General features: G+C 38.5%; 1 protein-coding gene across 1 annotated transcript in view; it reads right to left on the bottom strand.

Moving 5' to 3' along the window:
* TMEM123 (transmembrane protein 123) overlaps positions 1-25,610 on the bottom strand; it is a 115,631-nt gene that overhangs the window by 35,188 nt on the left and 54,833 nt on the right. The window contains exons 11-14 of the mRNA XM_043884865.1: positions 24,284-24,343; positions 20,562-20,618; positions 17,515-17,574; positions 13,715-13,774 (exon numbers count right to left, since the gene is read on the bottom strand). Of these exons, the coding sequence (XP_043740800.1) occupies positions 13,715-13,774; positions 17,515-17,574; positions 20,562-20,618; positions 24,284-24,343 (237 nt within the window). The remainder of the gene's footprint in view (positions 1-13,714; positions 13,775-17,514; positions 17,575-20,561; positions 20,619-24,283; positions 24,344-25,610) is intronic.

Below are 25,610 nucleotides of genomic sequence, written 5' to 3'. Positions count from 1 at the left end.
TAAGCAATAAGTAAGTTATTATTGTAATAGGTAATAGGCTAAAAGTGTCACTTCTCAACTAGCTGTTCTCATGTCGTAACTTGAAATCATAATAAAATGTTTTTTGGAAGAGTGTTAGTTTCCATTTAAGAAACTGTGCCTATATATTGACTCTGAGTCTAAAAAAAACTAAAAGTGCTTGGTGGGAGTAATTTGAATAATTAAAAAACTACTTTGCTGTAGTTTCCAAAATCTCCACAAGAACTATTTTTACAATCAGAAAAAATTTAATAATTTAAAAATAGGCAAAATACTTAAATATATTGAAATGGATGGTTGGGGTTAGCAGATGTAAGATTTTATATATAGAATGGATAAACAACAAGGTCCTACTGTGTAGCACAGAGAACTATATTCAATATGCTATGATAAGCCATAATAGAAAAGAATTTATAAAGGAAGAATGTATATATATGTATGTAAAACTTAATCAGGGCTTCCCTGGTGGCTCAGTGGTAAAGAATCTGCCTGCCAATGCAGGAGACACAGGTTCAGTCTCTGAGTCAGGGAGATCCCCTGGAGAAGGAAATGACAACCCACTCCAGTATTCTTGCCTGGAAAATCCCATGGGCAGAGGAGCCTGGTGGGCTACAGTCCATGGGCTTGCAAAAGAGTTGAACACAACTTAGCAACTAAACAACCATACAGCTGAACCACTATGAAGTACAGCAGGAAGTAACACAACACTGTAAATCAACTATACTTCAAACTAAAAAACCAAGTGTTTTCCAAGGAAGACATGCAAATGACTAATAAACACATGAAGGGTTTTTTTTTAAGAACATCTTTATTTCATATCACAAAAAATATGTAGTCACAAACTTCTGATTTTACATTGTGTATATTTCTTAATATAAATTTATTTATTTTAATTGGAGGCTAATTACTTTACAATACTGTAGTGGTTTTTGCCATACATTGACATGAATCAGCCACGGGTGTACATGTGTTCCCCATCCTGAACCCTCCTCCCACCTCCCTCCCCATCCCATCCCTCAGGGTCATCCCAGTGCACCAGCCCTGAGCACCCTGTCTCATGCATCGAACCTGGACTGGCGATAAGTTTCACATATGATAATATACAAGTTTCAATGCCATTCTCCAAAGTCATCCCACCCTCGCCCTCTCCCACAGAGTCCAAGACGGTTCTATACATCTGTGTCTCTTTTGCTGTCTCGCATACAGGGTTATCATTACCATCTTTCTAAATTCCATATATATGTGTTAATATACTGTATTGGTGTTTTTCTTTCTGGCTTACTTCACTCTGTATAATGGGCTCCAGTTTCATCCACCTCATTAGAACTGATTCAAATTTGTTCTTTATAATGGCTGAGTAATATTCCATTGTGTATATGTACCACAGCTTTCTTATCCATTCGTCTGCTGATGGGCATCTAGGTTGCTTCCATGTCCTGGCTATTATGAACAGTGCTGTGATGAACACTGGGGTACACGTGTCTCTTTCAGTTCTGGCTTCCTCAGTGTGTATCCCCAGGAGTGGGATTGCTGGGTCATATGGCAGTTCTATTTCCAGTTTTTTAGGGAATCTCCACACTGTTCTCCATAGTGGCTGTACTAGTTTGCATTCCCACAAACAGTGTAAGACGGCTCCCTTTTCTCTACACCTTCTCCAGCATTTACTTGTAGACTTTTGTATAGCAGCCATTCTGACTGGCATGAAATTATACCTCATTGTGGTTTTGATTTGCATTTCTCTGATAATGAGTGATGCTGAGCATCTTTCCATGTGTTTGTTAGCCATCTCTATGTCTTCGTTGGAGAACTGTCTGTTTAGTTCTTTGGCTCATTTATTTTTCTGGAATTGAGCTGCAGGAGTTGCTTGTATATTTTTGAGATTAATTCTTTGTCAGTTGCTTCATTTGCTATTATTTTCTCCCATTCTGAAGGCTGTCTTTTCACCTTGCTTATAGTTTCCTTTGCTGTGCAAAAGATTTTAATTTTAATTAGGTCCCATTTGTTTATTTTTGCTTTTATTTCCAATATTCTGGGAGGTGGGTCATAGAGGATCCTGCTGTGATTTATGTCGGAGAGTGTTTTGCCTATGTTTTCCTCTAGGAGTTTTACAGTTTCTGGTCTTAAGTTTAGATCTTTAATCCATTTTGAGTTTATTTTTGTGTATGGTGTTAGAAAGTGTTCTAGTTTCATTCTTTTACAAGTGGTTGACCAGTTTTCCCAGTACCACTTGTTAAAGAGATTGTCTTTTCTCCATTGTCTATTCTTGCCTCCTTTGTCGAAGATAAGGTGTCCATAGGTGCGTGGATTTATCTCTGGGCTTTCTATTTTGTTCCACTGATCTATAATTCTGTCTTTGTGCCAGTACCATACTGTCTTGATGAATGTGGCTTTGTAGTAAAGCCTGAAGTCAGGCAGGTTGATTCCTCCAGTTCCATTCTTCTTTCTCAAGACTGCTTTGGCTACTTGAGATTTTTTGTATTTCCATACAAATTGTGAAACTATTTGTTCTAGCTTTGTGAAAAATATTCTTGGTAGATTGATAGGGACTGCATTGAATCTATAAGATTGCTTTGGATAGTATACTCATTTTCACTGTATTGATTCTTCTGATCCATGAACATGGTATATTTCTCCATCTATTTGTGTCCTCTTTGATTTCTTCCACTAGTGTTTTATAGTTTTCTATATAAAGGTCTTTTGTTTCTTTAGGTAGATATATTCCTAAGTATTTTATTGTTTTCGTTGGAATGGTGAATGGAATTGTTTCCTTAATTTCTCTGTTTTCTCATTGTTAGTGTATAGGAATGCAAGGGATTTCTGTGTTGATTTTATATCCTGCAACTTTACTATATTCATTGATTAACTCTAGTAATTTTCTGGTGGTGTCTTTAGGGTTTTTCTATGTAGAGGATCATGTCATCTGCAAACAGTGAGAGTTTCACTTCTTCTTTTCCTATCTGGATTCCTTTTATTTCTTTTTCTGCTCTGATTGCTGTGGCCAAAACTTCCAAAACTATGTTGAATAGTAGTGGTGAGAGTGGGCACCATTGTCTTGTTCCTGACTTTAAGGGAAATGCTTTCAATTTTTTCACCACTGAGGATAATGTTTGCTGTGGGTTTGTCATATATAGCTTTTATTATGTTGAGGTATGTTCCTTCTATTCCTGCTTTCTGGAGAGTTTTTATCATAAACGGATGTTGAATTTTTCAAAAGGTTTCTCTGCATCTATTGAGATAATCATATGGTTTTTATTTTTCAATTTGTTAATGTGGTGTATTATGTTGATTGATTTGCAGATATTGAAGAATCCTTGCATCCCTAGGATAAAGCTCACTTGGTCATGATGTATGATCTTTTTAATATGTTGTTGGATTCTGCTTGCTAGAATTTGGTTAAGGATTTTTGCATCTATGTTCATCAGTGATACTGGCCTGTAGTTTTCTTTTTTTGAAACACAAGAAGGATGCTCAACATCATTAGTCAACAAAGAAATGCAAATCAAAACCACAATGAGATACTATTTCATACCTACTAGGATGACTAGAATCAAAAAGTTTAAAAGTGCTGGAAAGGATATAGAGAAATCAAAATCCTGACACAGCGTACACTGCTTGTTGGAATGTGAAATGGGACAGCCTTTTAGGAAAACAGCCTGGCAGTTCATCAAGCACAGTTGCCATATGACCCATCAATTCTGCACACCTGTTTATAGCAATACTATTCATAACAGTCAGAAGGTTGAAGCAACCTAAATGTCCACCAATGGATGAATATATAAGCATTATATGGTATCTTTGTACAGTGGAACATTTCTCATCCATAAAAGGGAATGAAGTACTGATAACTTGCTACAACTCACGTTATCTTGAAAACATAAGTTAAAGAAGTCAATCATAAAAGATCACATACTAAAATGATTCTGTTCATGTGGAAGTCCAGAATAAGGAAATCTAGAAATAGAAACTAGATAAATGATTGCTTAGGGATTGGAGGGTCAGGGTGAGATGGGGGTAAGGAAGGTGATGGCTAAAGGGCACAGAAGTTCTTTTTGAGGCAATGAAAATATTCCAAAATTAACTGGTGATGGTTGCACATACCTGAATATACTAAAAAACCACTGAATTATACACCTGAAGTGAGTGACTTACATCTCAGTAAAGCGGTTTTTTAAAAAAAGAACCAAGCCCCTTTAAAACCAATATGAAAATATTCTAAACTTATTTAAAGGACTGTAACTCCTAACAAGGAGACTTCATTAATCACGTATCAGATTGGCAAATATTAAAATGCTTGCTATTACCCAGTGCTGTTGAGACTGTGGAAAACAAGCACCTTTTACTGCCTGTGGGAGTAAACTAGTGTAATCTTCTTGCAAGGAAATTTAGCAAAATATTATCAATTAAAATACATGCACAATCTGACTCAGCAGTGCCACCACTTGGAAAGAGCACCACAGGGGCCCTAGCAAAGGGAAGCCAGCATGGAACAGGAGGGATATTCACTGCAGCAGTGCTTAAACGAGCAGAGACTGAAAATAACCTACACCTCCCTCAGTAGGGACCTGGGAGGATCATCTGTACCGTGGAATACCATGTAGCCACAAGGAAGGATGAGCGCAAGTGAGACCAGCTGAGCAGGGAAAGGTGTGCTTAGCACATTTATGTGCTTACCCATTTATGTTCATAAAAAACACATATGCTATATATGGATTAGGCTTAAACTGTCTTGCCTGGAGAATTCCATGAACAGTGGATCCTTGTGAGCTACAGTCCATGGGGTCACAAAGAGTTGGACACAACTGAGTGACTAACACTCTCACTTTTAAACTGTCTTTGGAAGAATACATGTAAAACTGGTAATCATTTCTTGCTTTAGATACAAATGGTTGGTCATTCAAGTGAGACACAAAATACAGATCTTTGGATGGAAACAATGAGTCTGGCTTTTGACCATTAAAGGACATCTGAGAAAAGGAGTCAGTGGGACTCAATAGAGAAAGGAAGGCAGGTATTATGTATTTCATATTTTCAAGTATTCTCTGAACTTTCAAATTATGTACATGCATTACTCATTTTATATTAAGTTGTAAACAAAATTAAAATATTAAGGAGAAAAAGAAGATACTGACAAAAAGATGAATGCCTGATACCAACTACTGCTTAATTCTATAACCAGTACATCAAAGTCTTTTTTTTTTTAATACTATGCATGTGGGAAAGTTATTCTTGAGAAATCTCTATGTATTACTATACACGATTGAGTAGATAAGTCAATAACATTTGTCTGAAAGACGACATGAGAGTCCAGAGCAAGCTAAAAAAATGAGTGTCATGTATTCAATGCCAAGTAAGTCCATTCTCCTATTCAAACTAAAATTCAGATTCAGCAAGGACCCACTGGGCACTCACTGTGTGTCAAACCCCCGTGTGCATACTGAAAGACAATAGGAACAGAGGGTCTGGTAGCTGGCTTTCTGCCCTAGATTTACTTTTGGGGGGAGAGGGAGGACACCTATGTTTATCTTCTACACTATCTGTGAAAAGGAACAAAAGTACTAAAAACTGCTCATTTTCCTCATTTCTGTTGCTGTTTAGCATTTCTTGGTATTTCTGGGATTTCTGCACTGAATTCTCAGCACATGTGCATCCCACACCGTTTCTCCCTCCTAACCTCCATTCATCACAAGCTCACAGCCCCCACAAACCCAAGCTAACATTCACAATCTCCTGGGTTTTCCCAGAACTCATACAACAGGCTGGTTACCCAGCCCCATACCGCTAACCCTGAAAATGGTTTAACTGTTAAACATCTGATGCTCCCTTTTAAAGCTCACATCACAGTCAAGTACAAGCAACAGTTCTTGATCTGAACTGGAAGCTTTTCATCTGGCTCCTAATTCGGGATAGCGGCACACTTCAGGAAAGAAAGCACCAGAACCACTCCAATTTATTATTATACCTGCTGTCTTGAAAGTACAGAGAATATGAAGGTGCACTGTAGTTTAGAATCACCATAGCATTTTATGTCTGAAGAACTAACACTTACCTCCACTCGAATGACAACAAAAAAGACCCAGAAAATTTAATCAAGTAGCCAGAATCCACATCTCTGGCCTCTTCTTCTGAAATGTGCTCTACTATGTTTTTGATGTTTCAAAATACAACTCTTACATATTAAACACTGTATTCCCATTTCATAATTCCTGTATGTAATAAGTACACACCAACGGCTGCATGCCAGCCACATGTCACAGAGGTTCACTCCTGTTTCACACCTGCACTAATTATTCCTTCTGCCTGCAACGCTCTTCCTGCTGGTATGTGCAGGGCTGGCTCCTTCCTGTCAGTCAGGGCTCAGCTCAGATGACTCCACCTCAGAGAGGTCCTCCCAGACCACCTGGTCTGAGGCAGCCCTTCCTCAGTCATTCTCCACCATATACATATATATATATATATGTATATATATATATCCTGTTTATTTCTAAAAATCATGATCTGAAATCGCCTTCAGTTGTTTATCTCATAGTTTGTATCTCCTCACCAGATTATTAGGGCTTCCCTCATAGCTCAGTTGGTAAAGAATCTGCCTGCAATGCAGGAGACCCAGGTTCGATCCCTGGGTTGGGAAGATCCCCTGGAGAAGGAAATGACAACCCACTCCAGTATTCTTGCCTGGAGAAGCCTCATGGACAGAGGAGCTGGCAGGCCATAGTCCATGGGGTCAAAAGAGTCAGACACTACTTACAGACTCAACCACCAACTGATTATAAACTTCTTGAGAGCAGGGCCTAATCTGTCTTATTTATTAGGTTGGTGAAAAAGTAACTTTAGTTTCGGACCATGAATCTTAAATCACTGTAACTAGGCACAAACACATTTTTATTAATAAAAATAGAAACCTTAATGATCAACATATTTTTGCCAACGAGAAATAAGTTTGTTTATTGCTGTAGCATAAAAATCCATACTTTGGGATTTGAAAAACTCCTACAAAGCATTTCCTAACGCCTGCTGGCTGTGGAAGCATTTTCCCTGCAAAAAGTTGTCAAGATGCTTGAAGAAGTGGTTGTCGGTGTGTAAGAGGTCAGGTGAATATGGTGGATTAGGCAAAACTTCATAGCTCAATTTAAGAATATATTCCAGTATCAAACAGCAAAGTTCAACAATGCAAAACCACAATTACTTTTGAACCAACCTAATATCACTACATGCCTTGTACCTAAAACAGTGAATAGCAGAGTGGACAGTCAAAACAAACATTTGTTCCTGAAACTGAACATAATATTGCATGATTTCCCACTCTACATTCCTACAAAATCTAATGATGTTAAAAATTATCAGCAATTTTCAAATGCAATCTCATAAACATGAGTTGAACAAAATAAAGCCTTTGAAGAGTTGAAGCACTTCCTTAAGTACACAGTAACCTTCGGAGTAATCAGAGAAATTGTTTCCTACATCAACTCTCTGGTTAGAAATAACAATATCTATACCTACATCTCTGTCTGTCCATCTAACACCATCTGCATCTGAGATAACCTGTCAGGTCATCTAGTTTCTGTCTTGTAGCAGCTTACAACCTAACTGGAAGTTTCCATCTAATATTTCTTTCATACATAAACCACTTTACCCAAAGGAAATAAAGGAAGGCACTAAGGAATATGAGATTATGTACCTGATGAATTCTTCCCATCAGTAAGGTTTCTAGTGTTTTCATTGGGGGTAACAGTTGGAATAATTATTTGAGTAAGCTGTTCCCAAATTTCCACTACCTTTTCTGCAGAAATCTAACACTCAAACCAGGTGCATCTGTTCAAAACTGCTATGGTCCTGCTGGATCTGTGGATAAAGCCAACCCCACTAGAGCAGCCCAAGCAACTGTACCAAGGATGTACTAAACAACTGTACCAAGCCAAAGGCAGTCATGTATGGTGAGAACATTAAGGGAGGTCAACTGCTTTGTAAAATTATGCCCAAGAAAAGAGCTTCAGACTGGATGGTGGTACCTTGAACCTGAGACTCCCCTTTTGGGGGAAGCATTAATCCTAACTGATCAAGAAGAATGATCCTATATCCTTATACTGAACTGTTGTTCTGATATCTAATGTCCATTCTGGACTATGTTACATTTCCTTGCCCAAACCCTGTTATGAAAAACAATCTGGGCCTGTGCCTTTCTTGCACAGGAAGGATAAATCGATCCATCCCAGACCCTAAATAATATGCTCTCAGACTATACATGAAATGGGGGAGATTATTTTCTTTCTAAGAGGATGAAGCATCAAACAATCCCTGTACAAAAGAAGGTCAAAAGTATGTCTGTCTTCAAATAATTATTAGAACATACTAAAAAACAAAACCATCACATGTAACTCTGTGGTACAGCTAGAAAGTAACCTTAATTCCCCTTTCTTTAACCTCAAGTGTCTATCTTACTCTATAAACAAAAAAAATTCAGCTAGAATAACAGATAAGATTGGAGCATGAACCAGTAAAGTCTGAAAAACATATACAGTGGTTCTTTGTAAATCAGCAACTACAAAATATGTACTTGGTTCCATATAGTGTTAGATGCCAAGATGAATAAATCATAGAAAGCACTGATAGAACTCAGATGGAGACCAAAAACAAACACAATCGAGAACAACTGGATTTGCTGAATTCAATGCGGTGAGTCCTCTGTAATAGCAATACAGATCCATGTTTTAAGTGGTACTGCCAGCAGTCTCCTCTTTTCCCAACAGTAAATTGCACCCAATAAATTGGTAAATAGTATGTTCAAAAAATGACAATTTTTCTACAATTAGAAATGTTACTAACAAAACAAAATATTGAGCATCATGTCCTATTAAAAAACCACAAATTCAACAGATTACATAAGGATCTTCAAGTTTCAGAGATATATCAAAGGGATAAAACAGTTATGCAAAAATCTTACACAATAAACAAAACAGTTTTATAATAGCTGTATTATCTGGTCTCTTCAGGAAAAAATTTGAGGCAATGCTTTTCCCCCTCAAGATAAATACCCTGTGCTAGAAGGAGCATTTAAAGTCATCTCAAGGACTCTAATGTGTGTATACATGTGTGTGATCAGTCGTGTCTGACTCTTTGCAACCCCTTGGACTACAGTCTGCTAGGCTCCTCTGTCCATGAAATTTTCCAGGCAAGAATACTGGAGTGAATTGCCATTTCTTAATCCAGGTTATCTTCTCAACCCAGAGATTAAGCCTGAAGCTGTTCTCAAAGTACTGCACTGATCTTTAATGATAATTCAGCAAGAAAAATAACAGTATGATCAGACTTTCATAATTAATCTAAATATAATTTTTAAAAAACAAGTAAATTAAATAGATGTACACAAAATAGCTTTTAAGTAAACTTTTAAAAATTTCCCTAGGGAGGGGGGATCGGGATGGGGAATACGTGTGAATCTATGGTTGATTCGTATCAATGTATGACAAAACCCACTGAAATGTTGTGAACTAATTAGCCTCCAACTAATTAAAAAATAAATAAATAAATTAATTAATTAAAAAAAAATTTCCCTAAATCTTCTCATACCCTAGAACCTTAAGATTTTCTTAAGTTCAGCTAAATAGTGAGTTAAACTCATTGAATATCTGAATCATTTTCAAATAAGATAAAACACTGAAAAAGTAAATACCGAAAATAAGTTTATCCACTTTTGGCTTTCTTTTACAGAGTTACTAAAGATATTTAGTTTTCTTAGTAAACATGTTTTATGCCATGCTAAAGAACTATACTATGAGAAAGCATGATTCTAGAAATTATGAATGGTATTCATAAATTGATTAAAGAATGCTTTATTAGAAACTAAGGTTACCAAGGGTTAAGAATTCTAATCCTTTAACATAATTAAAGCTACAAGAAATAGTAAATGAAAAATCTTCATATACAAGAAAAATAGGATGGTAAAAGAAGGTATAAGAGATGTATTTTTGTTGAAATAAAAGTAAGTAACTGTCCTAAAGCAGGCTTACCATTTCAGAAAGGGAAAGAGGAAAACACAGAATAAAATCTGAAGGGATATTAAGAAAGTTGTAGGTTTTTGGAAAGAGAATCTGGAAAAGGAATTTTATGAGTGATCAAGTTAGGTAAGATTGAAAGAATTTGTTGTAAGGGTTTAAAAAAAATAAGCTTTAATATCAATAGTGTACTTATGTAAAACTGGAACTTAATTTTCCATCATCTACTAAAAGACCAAAGTTTGCTTGGACTATGATCTGCTTCTGATAAAATTCTATGAAAGTTTTCTTTCTTACCTTCTAAGTACTCTTGTCTAGAAAGCAAAGATTTTGTGTTTTACCAAAATTATTTTTCTGTGCTTCATGTTATCTTAATCAGATCTTTGTTTTTACTTATGAAAACAAAGTCTTCAATTTTAAAAGAAAAATTTTGCTCAGAACTATGTAACCTTCTTAGGTAGTAAAGTATTGATTTATAATAATCTGGGATCATATTTAGTCAGATGTCTGAACTCGTTGATATTTTTGATAAACTTCCCCAAGATAAAATTCTAAATAAAGTCTTTTTGACCTGAAAGTAACACTGGAAATTTTCAGAGGGCTCTTACAACATCTCAAACGATTTGTTCTCTTTCTTTACAAAAAGAGAAATCAAACTATTTAGGCTCATTTGGCATGTTAAACTATATTGGAAGCACTGTTAAATAAGTGATGATAAACCTTCTTAGGTTATAATGCATGGTGAATGTTATTAATATAAATGTTCCAGAAATTTTATAAAATTCTGATATGTCCTGGTATGATGTTATCAGTCATACTCTAGTTAGTATCTTAAAATGTATGTCACAGAAATAACTAACTTCAGTCATCTGTTCATAGTGTATTCCTGGGGAATGAAACCTCAAACACCACACTCTGCAGTCTGGAGATTTCATCTCTAGAAAGACTCCTTTCAATCCCACTGAAAAGGCCTCAATCACGTACTGTTAACCAACCTTGTGTCATTAAATCCTAAAAGAAGAAGACTCTTGGATTAACACATCACCTATAAGGAAAGGATCAAACCCAGAGTGGACTTGCACTGGTGACTTGAAAACAAAGACTTCTAAAAAATGAAGCAGACGACATCTGAAGGAGACAGCTTTTCCAAGATGACTGAACCAGGCCTGTATACCTTTTTCTCTCGTTCTTGGGAAGACAATGCTTTTATCTGCATTTTCCAAACTACTGCAAAAGGGGGAATTTCTCTGACCATTGGATCGGTCATTAGAAACTTCCATCTGTTCATGATAGTGGAAATACCTCGTTTTTCCCTGTAACCAACTGCTAATCACCAACATCCACTGGCTCATAGAGAAAGTAAGGGAATTACAAAAAGCATCTACTTCTGTTTCACTGACTACGCTAAAGTCTGACTGTGTGGATCACAACAAACTGTGGAAAATTCTGAAAGAGATAGGAGTAACAGACCACTCCTGAGAAACCTGTATGCAGGCGAAGAAGCAACAGTTAGAACTGGACATGGAACAACAGATTTGTTCAAAATTGGGAAAAGAATATGCCAAGGCTGTCACCCTGCCTATTTAACTTCTGGCAGAGTACATCATGCAAAATGCTGAGCTGGATGAAGCACAAGCTGGAATCAAAATTTCCAGGAGAAATATCAATAACCTCAGATATGCAGATGACACCATCCTTATGGCAGAAAGCGAAAAACTAAAGATGAAAAGCCTCCTGATGAAGGTGGAAGAGGAGAGTGAAAAACCTGACTTGAAACCCAACATTCAAAAAATGAAGATCATGGCATCTGGTCCCATCACTTCTTGGGAAATAGAAGGGGTGAAAGTAGAAACAGTGACGTTTTATGTTCTTAGGCCCCAAAATCACTGAGGATGGTGACTTCAGCCTTGAAATGAAACATGCTTGCTACTTCGAAGAAATGGTATGACAAGCTAGACAGCATATTGAAAAGCAGAGGCATCATTCCACTGACAAAGGTCCACATAGTCAAAGCTATGGTTTTTCCAGTAGTCATTTATACATGTGAGTTGAACCATAAAGAAGGCTGGACACAAAAGAATTGATGCTTTGGAACTGTGGTGCTGAAGAAGATTCTTAAGAGTCCCTTGGACAGCAAGGTGATCAAACCAATTAATCCTAAAGAAAATCAACCCTCAATATTCATTGGAAAGATGGATGCTGAAGCTACAATACTTTGGCCACCTGATGCAAAGAGCTGACTCATTGGAAAAGACCCTGATGCTGGGAAAGACTGAGGGCAAAAGAAGAAGGGGGCAAGAGAGAATGAGGTGACTGGATGGATTATTCACTGATTAAGCAGTGATCTGATTAAATGGACATGAGTTTGAGCAAACTCTGGGAGACAGTGAAGGACAGGGAAGCTTGGCATGCTGCAGTCCGTGGGGTCACAGAGGCAGACACGACTTAGTGACTAAACAACAACAAATCACTTATATGTAGAATTTAAAATATGGCACAAATGAACCTATCTATGAAGTAGAAACAGACTCACAGATACACAGAACAAACATAGGGTCTCCAAGGGGGAGCAAGGGTCGGGGAGGGAGGGACTAGGGGTCTGGGGTTAGTAGATGCAAACCATTACACATAGAACTTCTCAGTTCTATATAACAACAGTACACAGGGAACTACATTTAATATTCAGGAATAAACCAAAATGGAAAAGAAAATAAAAAAGAATGTATACATGTATATAACTAAGTCATTTTGCTGGACAGCAGGAATTAACACAACATTGTACATTAACCGTATTTCAGTAAAAAATCTCCATGATATAGCACAACACTGTGAATGTATTTAATGCAACCTGTACACCTAAAACTGGCCAAATCTGTGAATTTTTAGTTATGTGTATGTTTAAACAATAAAATAAAACAAAAAACAAAAACTCCCAAGAAGTTAGAGCTTGGTCCCTTTTGCACTGTGTCCACACATTACAGACACTCAATAGTCATTGAATAAAGTACAAAAAACAGGAGGGACAGGATTTGTGTACCTTTTGAAGTTTCTACCTCTGTCACTCTTAATAAAGGCAGTGAGAAGATAAACTAAATATAACTTAGTAGAAACATGTGTTGATGGTACTATTATTTATAACATCAGTCTGGTTCCTATCCTTGCATGTTAATTCAGAAAATCAAGGAAGAAATCCATCTGTCCCAATCTAAAAGCACAAGAAAAGGGCCTCATCTACTGTTTCAATAAGGAAGCAAGGGGGTGGATTGAAATCTGACTGACAGGTGAAATATAAGCAAGGTCTCCTGAGAGTCCACCAAGGCAAATTAAGGCTACCATAGCTGACCAGCTTAAAGTGATTTCTTCTACCAGCAAGATCAGCAGATTTATGAGTTCATAGCCACAGGAAGAGCCCAAAATGTCATACCGAAAAATGTGCTTCAAAACTCACTAATAAACTCCAGTATGTTTTTATTAATACTTTTAGAATTTACTCACAACTTTACCAGTTGATGCTAGATGATGAATCCAGTGAACTATCATTTCCTGATGCCTACTAAGGGAAGCCTTTGATGGGAGGCTTTAAGTATTCACAAATGCAAAATCATGGTTAAGACAGGTCAGTGTACCAGCTTACAAGTATTGGACTAGCTGATATTACTTTATGTATGCTAGACAGATAATCCGTTTTCTGACCTCTTAAAACTCACCTCCTTGGTTGCTACCACTGGAGTTTTGTACAGACTGAGGATTATTCTGGTTTGGAGCTCCTATAAAAACAAAGAAATATCCTGTGAAGAACGGATATCAATATTTAACTAAGAATAGTGGCAGTATGTTTCTGTTGGCCTCTGAGGGGTGGGAGGGTAGATTTTTCCACAGGAAGTTCTACTTTTGCCACTGCTTCTATAAAACATGCCTTGAAACTGTTCATAAATCTAGATCTGTATCACTGGATATTTTAGACAGAAAACATATAGCTAATGTAACACTTATCAGGTACTTACTATATGCCAGCCACTGATAAAATAGTTTCTACATGGGTCATGTGGTGATGAGAAATTTCTACTACTGACAACTCTGGTCTTCTGAGGACAGTGGACCACCCTTACTATTAACGAGTGCCCAGGTCTTGTACACCAGCACGCCTAACTTCATACAATGGAGAGAAGATGAAGTGGCTTAGGGTTTTCATGTAAAATTGCAAGCCTTCTTGATATAATTCTTTGAATTTTAAACTAGTACCTTAAAATTTGGAAAAAGTTTGGAAGAATTCTATGCTCCAGTTAAGCAACGTTTCAAGGTGCATTATTCACCCTGGATCTTGGTATAATGGAAGATTAAACACATATATTACATGGGAGGCGAGCAAGTGTATTACTGTGTACTTTTCCAAAGAAGGCGTCCCACACCACAAAATCCTCCCAAGTACAAAGAAACTAAGCAATAACAATTCTGATGGAACTATCTTTACTCTGTGTGCAAATATCTTCCTCTTGCTGGAACCATAATTCATTTATCCCAAAAGACTATGGTGTGAAGATTAAACCTGAAAAAGATCAAGGTCAGTAGACGATGTATTTAGATGTATTTAGCAGCAGGCAGCAAATAATTGACAATATTATGAAGGACCTGCACCATGCCAGGCCTTGTGGGGAGCATGTAACCTGCATTAGCCCATCTAACCCCCAAAACAATTCAGTGACAGGAACACAGCTAGGCAGTGACAAAGACCCACAGGAGACCCACAGGAGACCACCCAGCGGTACATCATTGCTCAGTCATGTCTGACTCTTTGCGATCCCATGGACTGTAGCCCACTAGGCACCTCTGTCCATGGAGATTCTGCAGGCAAGAATACTGGAGTGAGTTGCCATGTCTTCCTCCAGGGGAATCTTCCCAACCCAGGGATCGAATCCAGGTCTCCTGTTTGGCAGGCGGATTCTTTACCATCTGAGCCACCAGGGAAGCCCATGAATACTGGAGTGGGTAGCTGATCCCTTTCTCCAGGGGATCTTTTCCACCCAGGAATCGAACCAGGGTCTCCTGCCTTGCAGGCAGATTCTGGCCACCCAGCCAGTAAGTGGCGGATTCTCAGATGTGGACCAGGCTGTTTGATTCCAAAGCGTGTACATGAGAGTGCCAAATGGAAGTGTTGATTTTCTATGATAAACCGGCTTCTTCCCGCATGTTCCCACTTGTTGCATTGCTGGTTGCTCAACCCTAACACTGGAAGTTATCTTTTGATTCTTCCTTCTTCCTCACTCCACCATCCATTCCATTAGCAATGTTATCAGTTCCACTCCCCAAGCAGATCTAGACTCTACCCACTTATCCCCATTACCCCTTCTCTTCCTCTTCTGCCCAGATTACAAAAGCCTCCTGTTTTTCTCTCCCTGCTGTAGTCACTCTTATGACGGAGGCTTTCATTTTTTCTTTTTTCTGGCTTGAGGAAGAAGGCAGAAACTACCTTCTTTCTAAGCTCTTTCTAGTTTTAAGACCTCTTCACCCTTTTCCAAAAAATACTTATGAAGTACCTACTGTGTGCAAGCACTGAAATAAAGAATGTCTTGGACGATCTAAGTACAAGGAAGCGGATGATTTAAGTGACAAAAAAAGACAAAGTATTACAGCAGAATACTTCACTAAATGGAATTAAGTTCATAAAGTGGCACAGATTCATAAAAAATTAATTTCATCTCATATTGGCTATGCATTATGGTGGCTTTAGAAGTCTGGCAATCACTTTATACATAGCTTATTAAAAAGCAGAGACATTACTTTGCAAACAAAGGTCTATCAGGTAAAAGCTATGGTTTATTCACTAGTCATTTACACATGTGAGTCGAACCATAAAGAAGGCTGAACACAAAGATTTGATCCTTTTGAACTGTGGTGCCAGAGAAGAGTCTTAAGAGTCCCTTGGACAGCAGGGAGATCAAACCAGTCAATCCTAAAGAAAACAACCCTCAATATTCATTGGAAAGATGGATGCTGAAGCTACAATACTTTGGCCACCTGATGCAAAGAGCTGACTGGTTGGAAAAGACCCTGATGCTGGGAAAGACTGAGGGCAAAAGAAGAACATGGTAAGAGAGGATGAGGTGACTGGATGGATTAATCACTGATTAATCAGTGATCTGATTAAATGGACATGAGTTTGAGCAAACTCTGGGAGACAGTGAAGGACAGGGAAGCTTGGCATGCTGCAGTCTGTGGGGTCACAGAGGCAGACATGACTTAGTGACTAAAGAACAAATCACTTATGTATGGATCCTAAAATATGGTACAAATGAAACTATGAAGTAGGAAGAGACTCACAGACATACCGAACAGACTTAGGGCTTCCAAGGAAACCGCAAGGTTTACAAGCTAGGGGAAGGAGTAGGAGTCTGGGGTTAGTAGATGCAAACTTTTACACATAGAATTGAGAAACAACAATGGTGCACAGAGGAACTACATTTAATATTCAGGAATAAACCTCAATGGAAAAGAAAATAAAAAAGAATGTATATCGATATAACTAAGTCATTTTGCTGGACAGCAGAAACTACACAACACTGTAAATTAACTGTACTTCAATAAAAAATTAATAAAATATCTCCATCACATTGCACAACACTGTGAAAGTATGTAATGCCACCTGTACACCAAAAAATGGCTAACATTTGAATTTTATGTTATGTGTATGCTTTAACAATAAAATAAAACAAAAACAAACAAAAACTCCAAGAAGTTAGAGCTTGGTCCCCTTTGTACTGTGTCCACACATTAGAGAAACTCAATCAATATTTGTTGAATGAAAGTAGAAAAAATGGGTCCAGGGGCAGGATCTGTGTATCTTTTTAAGTTTCTACCTCTGTCACTCTTAATAAAGGCAGTGAGAAGATAAACTAAATAAGACTTAGCAGAAACATGTGTTGATGGTAGTATTATTTATAACATCAGTCTGGTTCCTATCCTTGCATGTTAATTCAGAAAATCAAGGAAGAAATCCATCTGTCCCAAACTAAAAGCACAAGAAAAGGGCCTCATCTACTGTTTCAATAAGGAAGCAAGGGGGTGGACTGAAATCTAACTGATGGGTGAAATATAAGCAGGGTCTTCTTAAGAGTCCACCAAGGCAATGCTGCCATGGCTGACCAGCTTAAAGTGATTTCTTCTACCAGCAAGATCAGCAGATTTATGAACTCTAGTTCATATCCATAGGCAGAGGCCAAAATGTCACACTGAAAAATGTGCTTCACCTCACTAATAAACTCCAATATGTTTTTATTAATACTTTTAGAATTTACTCACAACTTTGCTAGACTGAGAAAGATGATGAATCTAGTAAACTATCATTCCCTGATGCCTACTAAGGGAAGCCTTTGATGGGAGGCTTTAAGTATTTACAAATGAACAAATCATAGTTAAGACAGTCAGTGTAGCAGCTTACATGTACTGGACTGGCTGATAGTACGTTATGTATGCTAGACAGATAATCTGTTTTCTGACCTTTTTAACTCACCTCCTTGGTTGTTACCATTGGACTTCTCTTCAGACTGAGGATTATTCTGGTTTGGAGCGCCTGTAAAAACAAAGAAATATTCTGTAAAGAAAGGACATCAATATTTAACTAAGGATACTGGCAATATGTTTCTTTTGGGCTCTGAGGGGTGGGAGGGTAGATTATTCCACAGGAAGTTCTACTTTTGCCACTGCTTCTATGAAATATGTCTTGAAACTGTTTATAAATCTAGATCTGTATCACTGGATATTTTAAGACAGAAAACATATAGCTAATGTAACACTTACCTAGTACTTTCTATGTGCCAGCCACTGAAAAAATAGTCTGTACAAGGGCCATGTGGTGATGAGAAATTTCTACTACTGACAACTCTGCTCCTCAGAGGACAGTGGACCACCATTTCTATTAACGAGTGCCCAGGTCTTGTATACCACCACGCCTAACTTCATACATTGTAGAAAAGATGAAGTAGCTTAGGGTTTTCCCATCAAACTGGAAGCGTTCTTGATATAATCCCCTGAATTTTTAACTAGTACCTTAAAATTTGAAGAGAGTTTGGAAGAATTCTATGCTCCAGTTAAGCAATTTTTCAGGATCACCCTGGATCTTTATATAATGGAAGATTAAACACATATACTACATGGGAGGCGAGCGAGTGCATTATTGTGTAGTTTTCACAAGAAGGCCTCCCCCCCCCCAAAAAACCTCCCAAGTACAAAGAAAGTAAACAATAACATTTCTGACGGAGCTATCTTTACTCTGAGTACAAATTTCTTCCTCTTGCTAGAACCGTAATCCATTTATCCCAAAACTATGGTGTGAAGATGAAACCTGAAAAAGATCAACGTCAGTAGATGATGTATTTAGATGTATTTAGCAGCAGGTAGCAAATAATTGACAATATTATGAAGGGCTTAAATATGCCAGGCCTTGTGGGGAGCATGTAACCTGCATTAGCCCATCTAACCCCCAAAACAATTCAGTGACAGGAACACAGCTAGGCAGTGACAAAGACCCACAGGAGACCCACAGGAGACCACCCAGCGGTACATCATTGCTCAGTCATGTCTGACTCTTTGGGATCCCATGGACTGTAGCCCACCAGGCACCTCTGTCCATGGAGATTCTCCAGGCAAGAATACTGGAGTGAGTTGCCATGTCCTCCTCCAGGGGATCTCCCCAACCCAGGGATCGAATCCAGGTCTCCTGCACTGCAGGTGGACTCTTTACCATCTGAGCCACCAGGGAAGCCCATGAATACTGGAGTGGGCAGCCAATCCCTTTCTCCAGGGGATCTTTCCCACCCAGGAATCAAATCAGGGTCTCCTGCCTTGCAGGCAGATTCTGGCCACCCAGCCAGTAAGTGGCGGATTCTCAGATGTGGACCAGGCTGTTTGATTCCAAAGCATGTACATGAGAGTGCCAAATGGAAGTGTTGATTTTCTATGATAAACCTGCTTCTTCCCACATGTTCCCACTTGTTGCATTGCTGGCTCATTAGAAAGACGGATGCTGAAGCTACTATACTTTGGCCACCTGATGCAAAGAGGTGACTCATTGGAAAAGACCCTGATACTAGGAAAGACTGAAGGCAAAAGAAGAAGGGGCAACAGAAGATGACGGGACTTGATGGATTAATCACTGATTAATCAGTGATCTGATTAAATGGACGTGAGTTTGAGCAAACTCCGGGAGACAGTGAAGGACAGGGAAGCTTGGCATGCTGTAATCCATGCGGTCACAGAATCAGACACAACTTAGTAACTAAACAACAACAAATCACTTATATGTGGAATTTAAAATATGGCACAAATGAACCGATCTTTGAAGTAGAAACAGACTCACAGATATACAGAACAGACTTAGGGTTTCCAAGGAAACCCCAAGCTTTCCAAGGGGAGGGAGAGACTAGGAGTCTGGGGTTAGTAGATACAAACTGTTACACATAGAATTGAGAAACAGCAAAGGTGCACAGGGAACTACATTTAATATTCTGAAATACACCACAATGGAAAAGAAAATAAAGAAGAATGTATACATGTATATAACTAAGTCATTTTGCTGGACAGCAGAACTTACAGAACATTGTAATATATAACTGTAGTTCAGTAAAAAGTTAATAAAAATCTCCACGACATTGCACAACATTGCGAATGTATTTAATGCCACCTGTACACCTAAAAATGGCTAACATTGTGAATTTTAAGTTATGTGTACGTTTGAACAATAAAATAACACAAAAAACAAACAAAAACACCAAGACGTCAGAGCTTGGTCCCTTTCGTACTGTGTCCACACATTAGAGACACTCAATCAATATTTGTTGAAGAAAAGTACAAAAGATGGGTCCAGGGATAGGATTTGTGTACCTTTTTAAGTTTTTACCTCTGTCACTCTTAATAAAGGCAGTGAAAAGATAAACTAAATATTAGTTAGAAGAAACATGCATTGATAGTACTATTACTTATAACATTTAGTCTGGTTCCTATCCTTGCATGTTAATTCAGAAAATCAAGGAAGAAATCCATCTGTCCCAAACTAAAAGCACAAGAAAAAAGTCTCATCTACTGTTTCAAGAAGGAAGCAAAGTGGTGGGTTGAAATCTATCTGATGGGTGAAATATAAGCAGGGTCTCCTTAGAGTCCACCAAGGCAAATTAAGGCTGCCATGGCTGACCAGCTTAAAGTGATTTCTTCCACCAGCAAGATCAGCGGATTTATGAATTCTAGTTCATATTCATAGGCAGAGCATAAAAGGTCATACCTAAAAAGGTGATTTAAAATTCAGTAATAAACTCCAGAATGTTTTTATCAATAGTTTTAGAATTTACTCACAACTTTGCTAGACTGAGAAAGATGGTGAATCCAGTGAACTAGCATTTCCTGATGCCTACGAAGAGAAGCCTTTGATGGTAGGCTTTAAGTACTCACAAATGCACAAATCATGGCTAATACAGGTCAGTGTACCAGCTTATGTGTACTTGACTGGCTGATATAACTTTATGTATGCTAGACAGATAATCCATTTTCTGACCTTCTAAAACTCACCTCTTTGCTTATCCTTGGAGTTTTCTGGAGATTTAGGATCATTCTGGTTTGGAGCTCCTATAAAAACAAAGAAATATTCTGTGAAGAAAGGACATCAATATTTTAACTAAGGATACTGGTAATATGTTTCTTTCGGCTTCTAGGGGTGGGAGGGTAGATTTTTCCACAGGAAGTTCTACTTTTGCCACTGCTTCTATGAAACATGCTTTGAAACTATTCATAAATCTAGATCTCTTTACTGGATTATTTAAGACAGAAAACATATAGCTAATGTAACACTTACCAGGTACTTACTATGCGCCAGCCACTGATAAAATAGTTTGTACATGGGCCATGTGGTTATGAGGAATTTCTACCACTGTCAGCTCTGCTATTCTGAGGACAGTGGACCACCCTTACTATTAACAAGTGCCCAGGTCTTGTACACCAGCACGCCTAACTTCATACAATGGGAGAGAAGATGAAGTGGCTTAGGGTTTTCACGTAAAATTGCAAGCCTTCTTGATATAATTATTTGAATTTTTAATTAGTACCTTAAAATTTGGAAAGAGTTTGGAAGAATTCTATGCTCCAGTTAAGCAACTTTTCAGGGTGCATTATTCACCCTGGATCTTTATATGATGGAAGAATAAAAACATATATTACATGGGAGGCGAGCAAGTATATTATTGTGTACTTTGTGAAAAGAAGGCCTCCCCCCAAAAAGAACCTTTTAAGTACGAAGAAAGTAAGCAATAACAATTCCGATGGAGTGATCTTTACTGTGTGAGAAAATTTCTTTCTCATGCTGGAACCATAGTACCTTAATCCTAGAAGGCTACGGTGTGATTAAACCTGGAAAAGCTCAACGTCAGTCAACTATGTATTTAGATGTATTTAGCAGCAGGTACCAAATAACTGCCAATATTATGAAGGGCTTAAACATGCCAGGCTTTGTTGGGGAGCATGTAACCTGCATCTACACATCTAACATCCCAAGATATCTGCGACAAGAACACAGCTAAGCAGTGACAGAAGACCCACGGGAGACTGACAGGAGACCCACAGGAGACTACCCAGCTGTGCATAGATGCTCAGATATGTCTGACTCTTTTGGATCCCATGGACTGTAGCCCACCAGGCACCTCTGTCCATGGAGAGTCTCCAGGCAAGAATACTGGAGTGAGTTGCCATGTCCTCCTCCAGGGGATCTCCCCAACCCAGGGATCGAATCCAGGTCTCCTGCACTGCAGGTAGATTCTTTACCATCTGAGCCACCAGGGAAGCCCATGAATACTGGAGTGGGCAGCCAATCCCTTTCTCCAGGGGATCTTTCCCACCCAGGAATCAAATCAGGGTCTCCTGCCTTGCAGGCAGATTCTGGCCACCCAGCCAGTAAGTGGCGGATTCTCAGATGTGGACCAGGCTGTTTGATTCCAAAGCATGTACATGAGCGTGTGAAATGGAAGTGCTGATTTTCTATGATAAACCTGCTTCTGCCCGAATGTTCCCAGCTATTGCTTTGCCGGTTGCTCAACCCTAAGTCCCGGAACTTATCTTTTGATTCTTCCTTCTTCCTCACTCCACCATCCAATCCATTAGCAATGATTTCAGTTCCACTCCCCAAGTAGATCTAGACTCTACCCACTTATTCCCATTACCCCTTCTCTTCCTCTTTTGCCCAGATTACAAGAGCCTCCTGTTTTTCTCTCCCTGATGTTGTCACTCTTATGACGGATGCTTTCCTTTTTTCTGGCTTGAGGAAGAAGGCAGAAATTGCCTTAAATAAAGCACTGAAATAAAGAATGTCTTGGACGTTCTAAGTACAAGGAGGCGGGTACTTTACATGACAAAAGAAGACCAAGTATTACAGCGGAATACTTCACTAAATGGAGTTAAGTTTATAAAGTGGCACAGATTCATTAAAGATTAATTTCATTTCCTAATTGGCTACCCATTATGATGGCTTTGGAAGTCTGGCAATCACTATATAAATAGCATATTAAAAAGCAGAGATTTACTTTGCAAACAAAGGTTCATCTAGTCAAAGCCATGGTTTTCCTGTAGTCATATACAGATGTCAGTGGGACCATAAAGAAAACAAAAGAATTGATGCTTTTGAGTGTGATGCTGGAGAAGATTCTTAAGAGTCCCTTGGACACCAAGGAGATCAAGCCAGTCAATCCAACAGAAAACAACCCTTAATATTCATTGGAAAGACATGCTGAAGCTGCAATAGTTTGGTCACCTGCAGCAAAGAGCTGCCTCACTGGAAAAGACCCTGATGCTGGGAAAGACTGAGGGAAAAGAAGAAGGGGGCAACAGAGGAAGAGTTGACTGGATGGATTAATCACTGATTAATCAGTGATCTGATTAAATGGACATGAATTTCAGCGAACTCCAGAAGACAGTGAAGGACAGGGAAGCTTGGCATGCTGCATCCGTGGGGTCACAGTGGCGGACATAACTTACTGATTAAACAAGAACAAATCACTTATATGTCAATCCTAAAATACGGTACAAATGAACCTATGTATGAAGTAAGAAGAGACTCACAGACATACAGAACAGACTTAGGGTTTCCAAGGAAACCTCAAGATTTCTAAGGGGAGGGAAGGACTAGGACTCTGGGGTGAGTAGATGTAAACCATTACATATAGAACTGAGAAATAACAATGGTGCACAGGGAACTACATTTAATAATCAGGAATAAACCACAACGGAAAAGAAAATAAAAAAGAATGCATACATGTATATAACTAAGTCATTTTGCTGGACAGCAGAAATTAACACAACATTGTAAATTAACTGTACTTCAATAAAAAATAAAAATATCCATGATATTGCACAACACTGTGAAAGTATGTAATGTCACCTGTACACCTAAAAATGATTAAAATTGTGAATTTTATGTTATGTGTATGTTTAAACAACAAAATAAAACTAAAAACAAACAAAACCTCCAAGAAGTTAGACCTCGGTCCCTTTTGTATTGTGTCCACACATTAGAGACACTCTATTAATATTTGTTGAATAAAAGTAGAAAAAATGGGACCAGGGACAGGATCTGTGTACCTTTTTAAATTTCTACCTCTGTCACTCTTAAAAAAGGTGGTGAGAAATAAACTAAACATGACTTAGTAGAAACATGTGTTGATGGTACAATTATTTATAACATCAGTCTGATTCCTATCCTTGCATGTTAATTCAGAAAATCAAGGAAGAAATCCATCTGTCCCAAACTAAAAGCACAAGAAAAGGGCCTCATCTACTGTTTCAATAAGGAAGCAACGGGGTAGACTGAAATCTAATGGTTGGGTGAAATATAAGCAGGGTCTTCTTAGAGTCCACCAAGGCAAGTTAAGGCTGCCATGGCTGAGCAGCTTAAAGTGATTTCTTCTACCAGCAAGATCAGCAGATTTATGAATTCTAGTTCATATCCATAGGCCCAAAATGTCACACCGAAAAATGTGCTTCACCTCACTAATAAACTCCAGTATGTTTTTATTAATACTTTTAGAATTTACTCACAACTTTGCTAGACTGAGAAAGATGATGAGTCTAGTGAAGTATCATTTCCTGATGCCTACTAAGGGAAGCCTTTGATGGGAGGCTTTACGTATTTACAAATGAACAAATCATAGTTAAGACAGTCAGTGTACCAGCTTATATGTACTGGACCAGCTGATATTACTTTACATATGCTAGACAGATAATCCATTTTCTGACCTTTTTAAACTCACCTCCTTGGTTGTTACCACTGGAGTTTTGTACAGGCTGAGGATTATTCTGGCCTGGAGCTCCTATAAAAACAAAGAAATATTCTGTGAAGAAAGGACATCAATATTTAACTAAGGATACTGGCAATATGTTTCTTTTGGGCTCTGAGGGGTGGGAGGGTAGATTATTCCACAGGAAGTTCTACTTTTGCCACTGCTTCTATAAAACATGCCTTGAAACTGTTCATAAATCTAGATCTGTATCACTGGATACTTTAAGACAGAAAACATATAGCTAATGTAACAATTACCAGGTACTTACTATGTTCCTGCCACTGATAAAATAGTTTGTACCTGGGTCATGTGGTGATGAGAAATTTCTACTACTGACAACTCTGGTCTTCAGAGGACAGTGGACCACCTTTACTATTAATGAGTGCCCAGGTCTTATATACCACCATGTCTAACTTCATACGATGGAGAAAAGATGAAGTAGCTTAGGGTTTTCACATCAAACTGGAAGCCTTCTTGATATAATTCCTTGAATTTTTAACTAGTACCTTAAAATTTGGGAAGAGTTTGGAATAATTCTATACTCCAGTTAAGCAACTTTTTAGGGTGCATTATTCACCCTGAACCTTTATATAATGGAAGATTAAACACATATACTACATGGGAAGCGAGCAAGTGTATTATTGTGTAGTTTTCACAAAAAGGCCTCCCCCACCCCAAAAACCTCCAAAGTACAAGAAAAATAAGCAATAACAATTCTGACGGAGCTATCTTTACTCTGAGTACAAATTTCTTCCTCTTGCTAGAACCATAATTCATTTATCCCAAAGCTATGGTGTGAAGATTAAACCTGAAAAAGATCAAGGTCAGTAGATTTGTATTTAGATGTATTTAGCAGAAGGTACCAAATAACTGCCAATACTATGAAGGGCTTAAATATGCCAGGCCTTGTGGGGAGCATGTAACCTGCATTAGCCCATCTAAGCCCCAAAACAATTCAGTGACAGGAACACAGCTAGGCAGTGACAAAGACACACAGACCACCCAGCTGTGCATCGTTGCTCAGTCATGTCTGACTCTTTGCGATCCCATGGACTGTAGCCCACCAGGCACCTCTGTCCATGGAGATTCTGCAGGCAAGAATACTGGAGTGAGTTGCCATGTCCTCCTCCAGGGGATCTCCCCAACCCAGGGATCGAATCCAGGTCTCCTGCACTGCAGGTAGATTCTTTACCATCTGAGCCACCAGGGAAGCCCATGAATACTGGAGTGGGCAGCCAATCCCTTTCTCCAGGGGATCCTTCCCACCCAGGAATCGAATCAGGGTCTCCTGCCTTGC

The sequence above is a fragment of the Cervus elaphus genome, chromosome 1, assembly GCF_910594005.1.
Source record: "Cervus elaphus chromosome 1, mCerEla1.1, whole genome shotgun sequence".
NCBI lineage: Eukaryota > Metazoa > Chordata > Mammalia > Artiodactyla > Cervidae > Cervus > Cervus elaphus.
The sequence above is the reverse complement of the archived record's forward strand: the minus strand, read 5'-3'. Positions and strand labels throughout refer to the sequence as shown.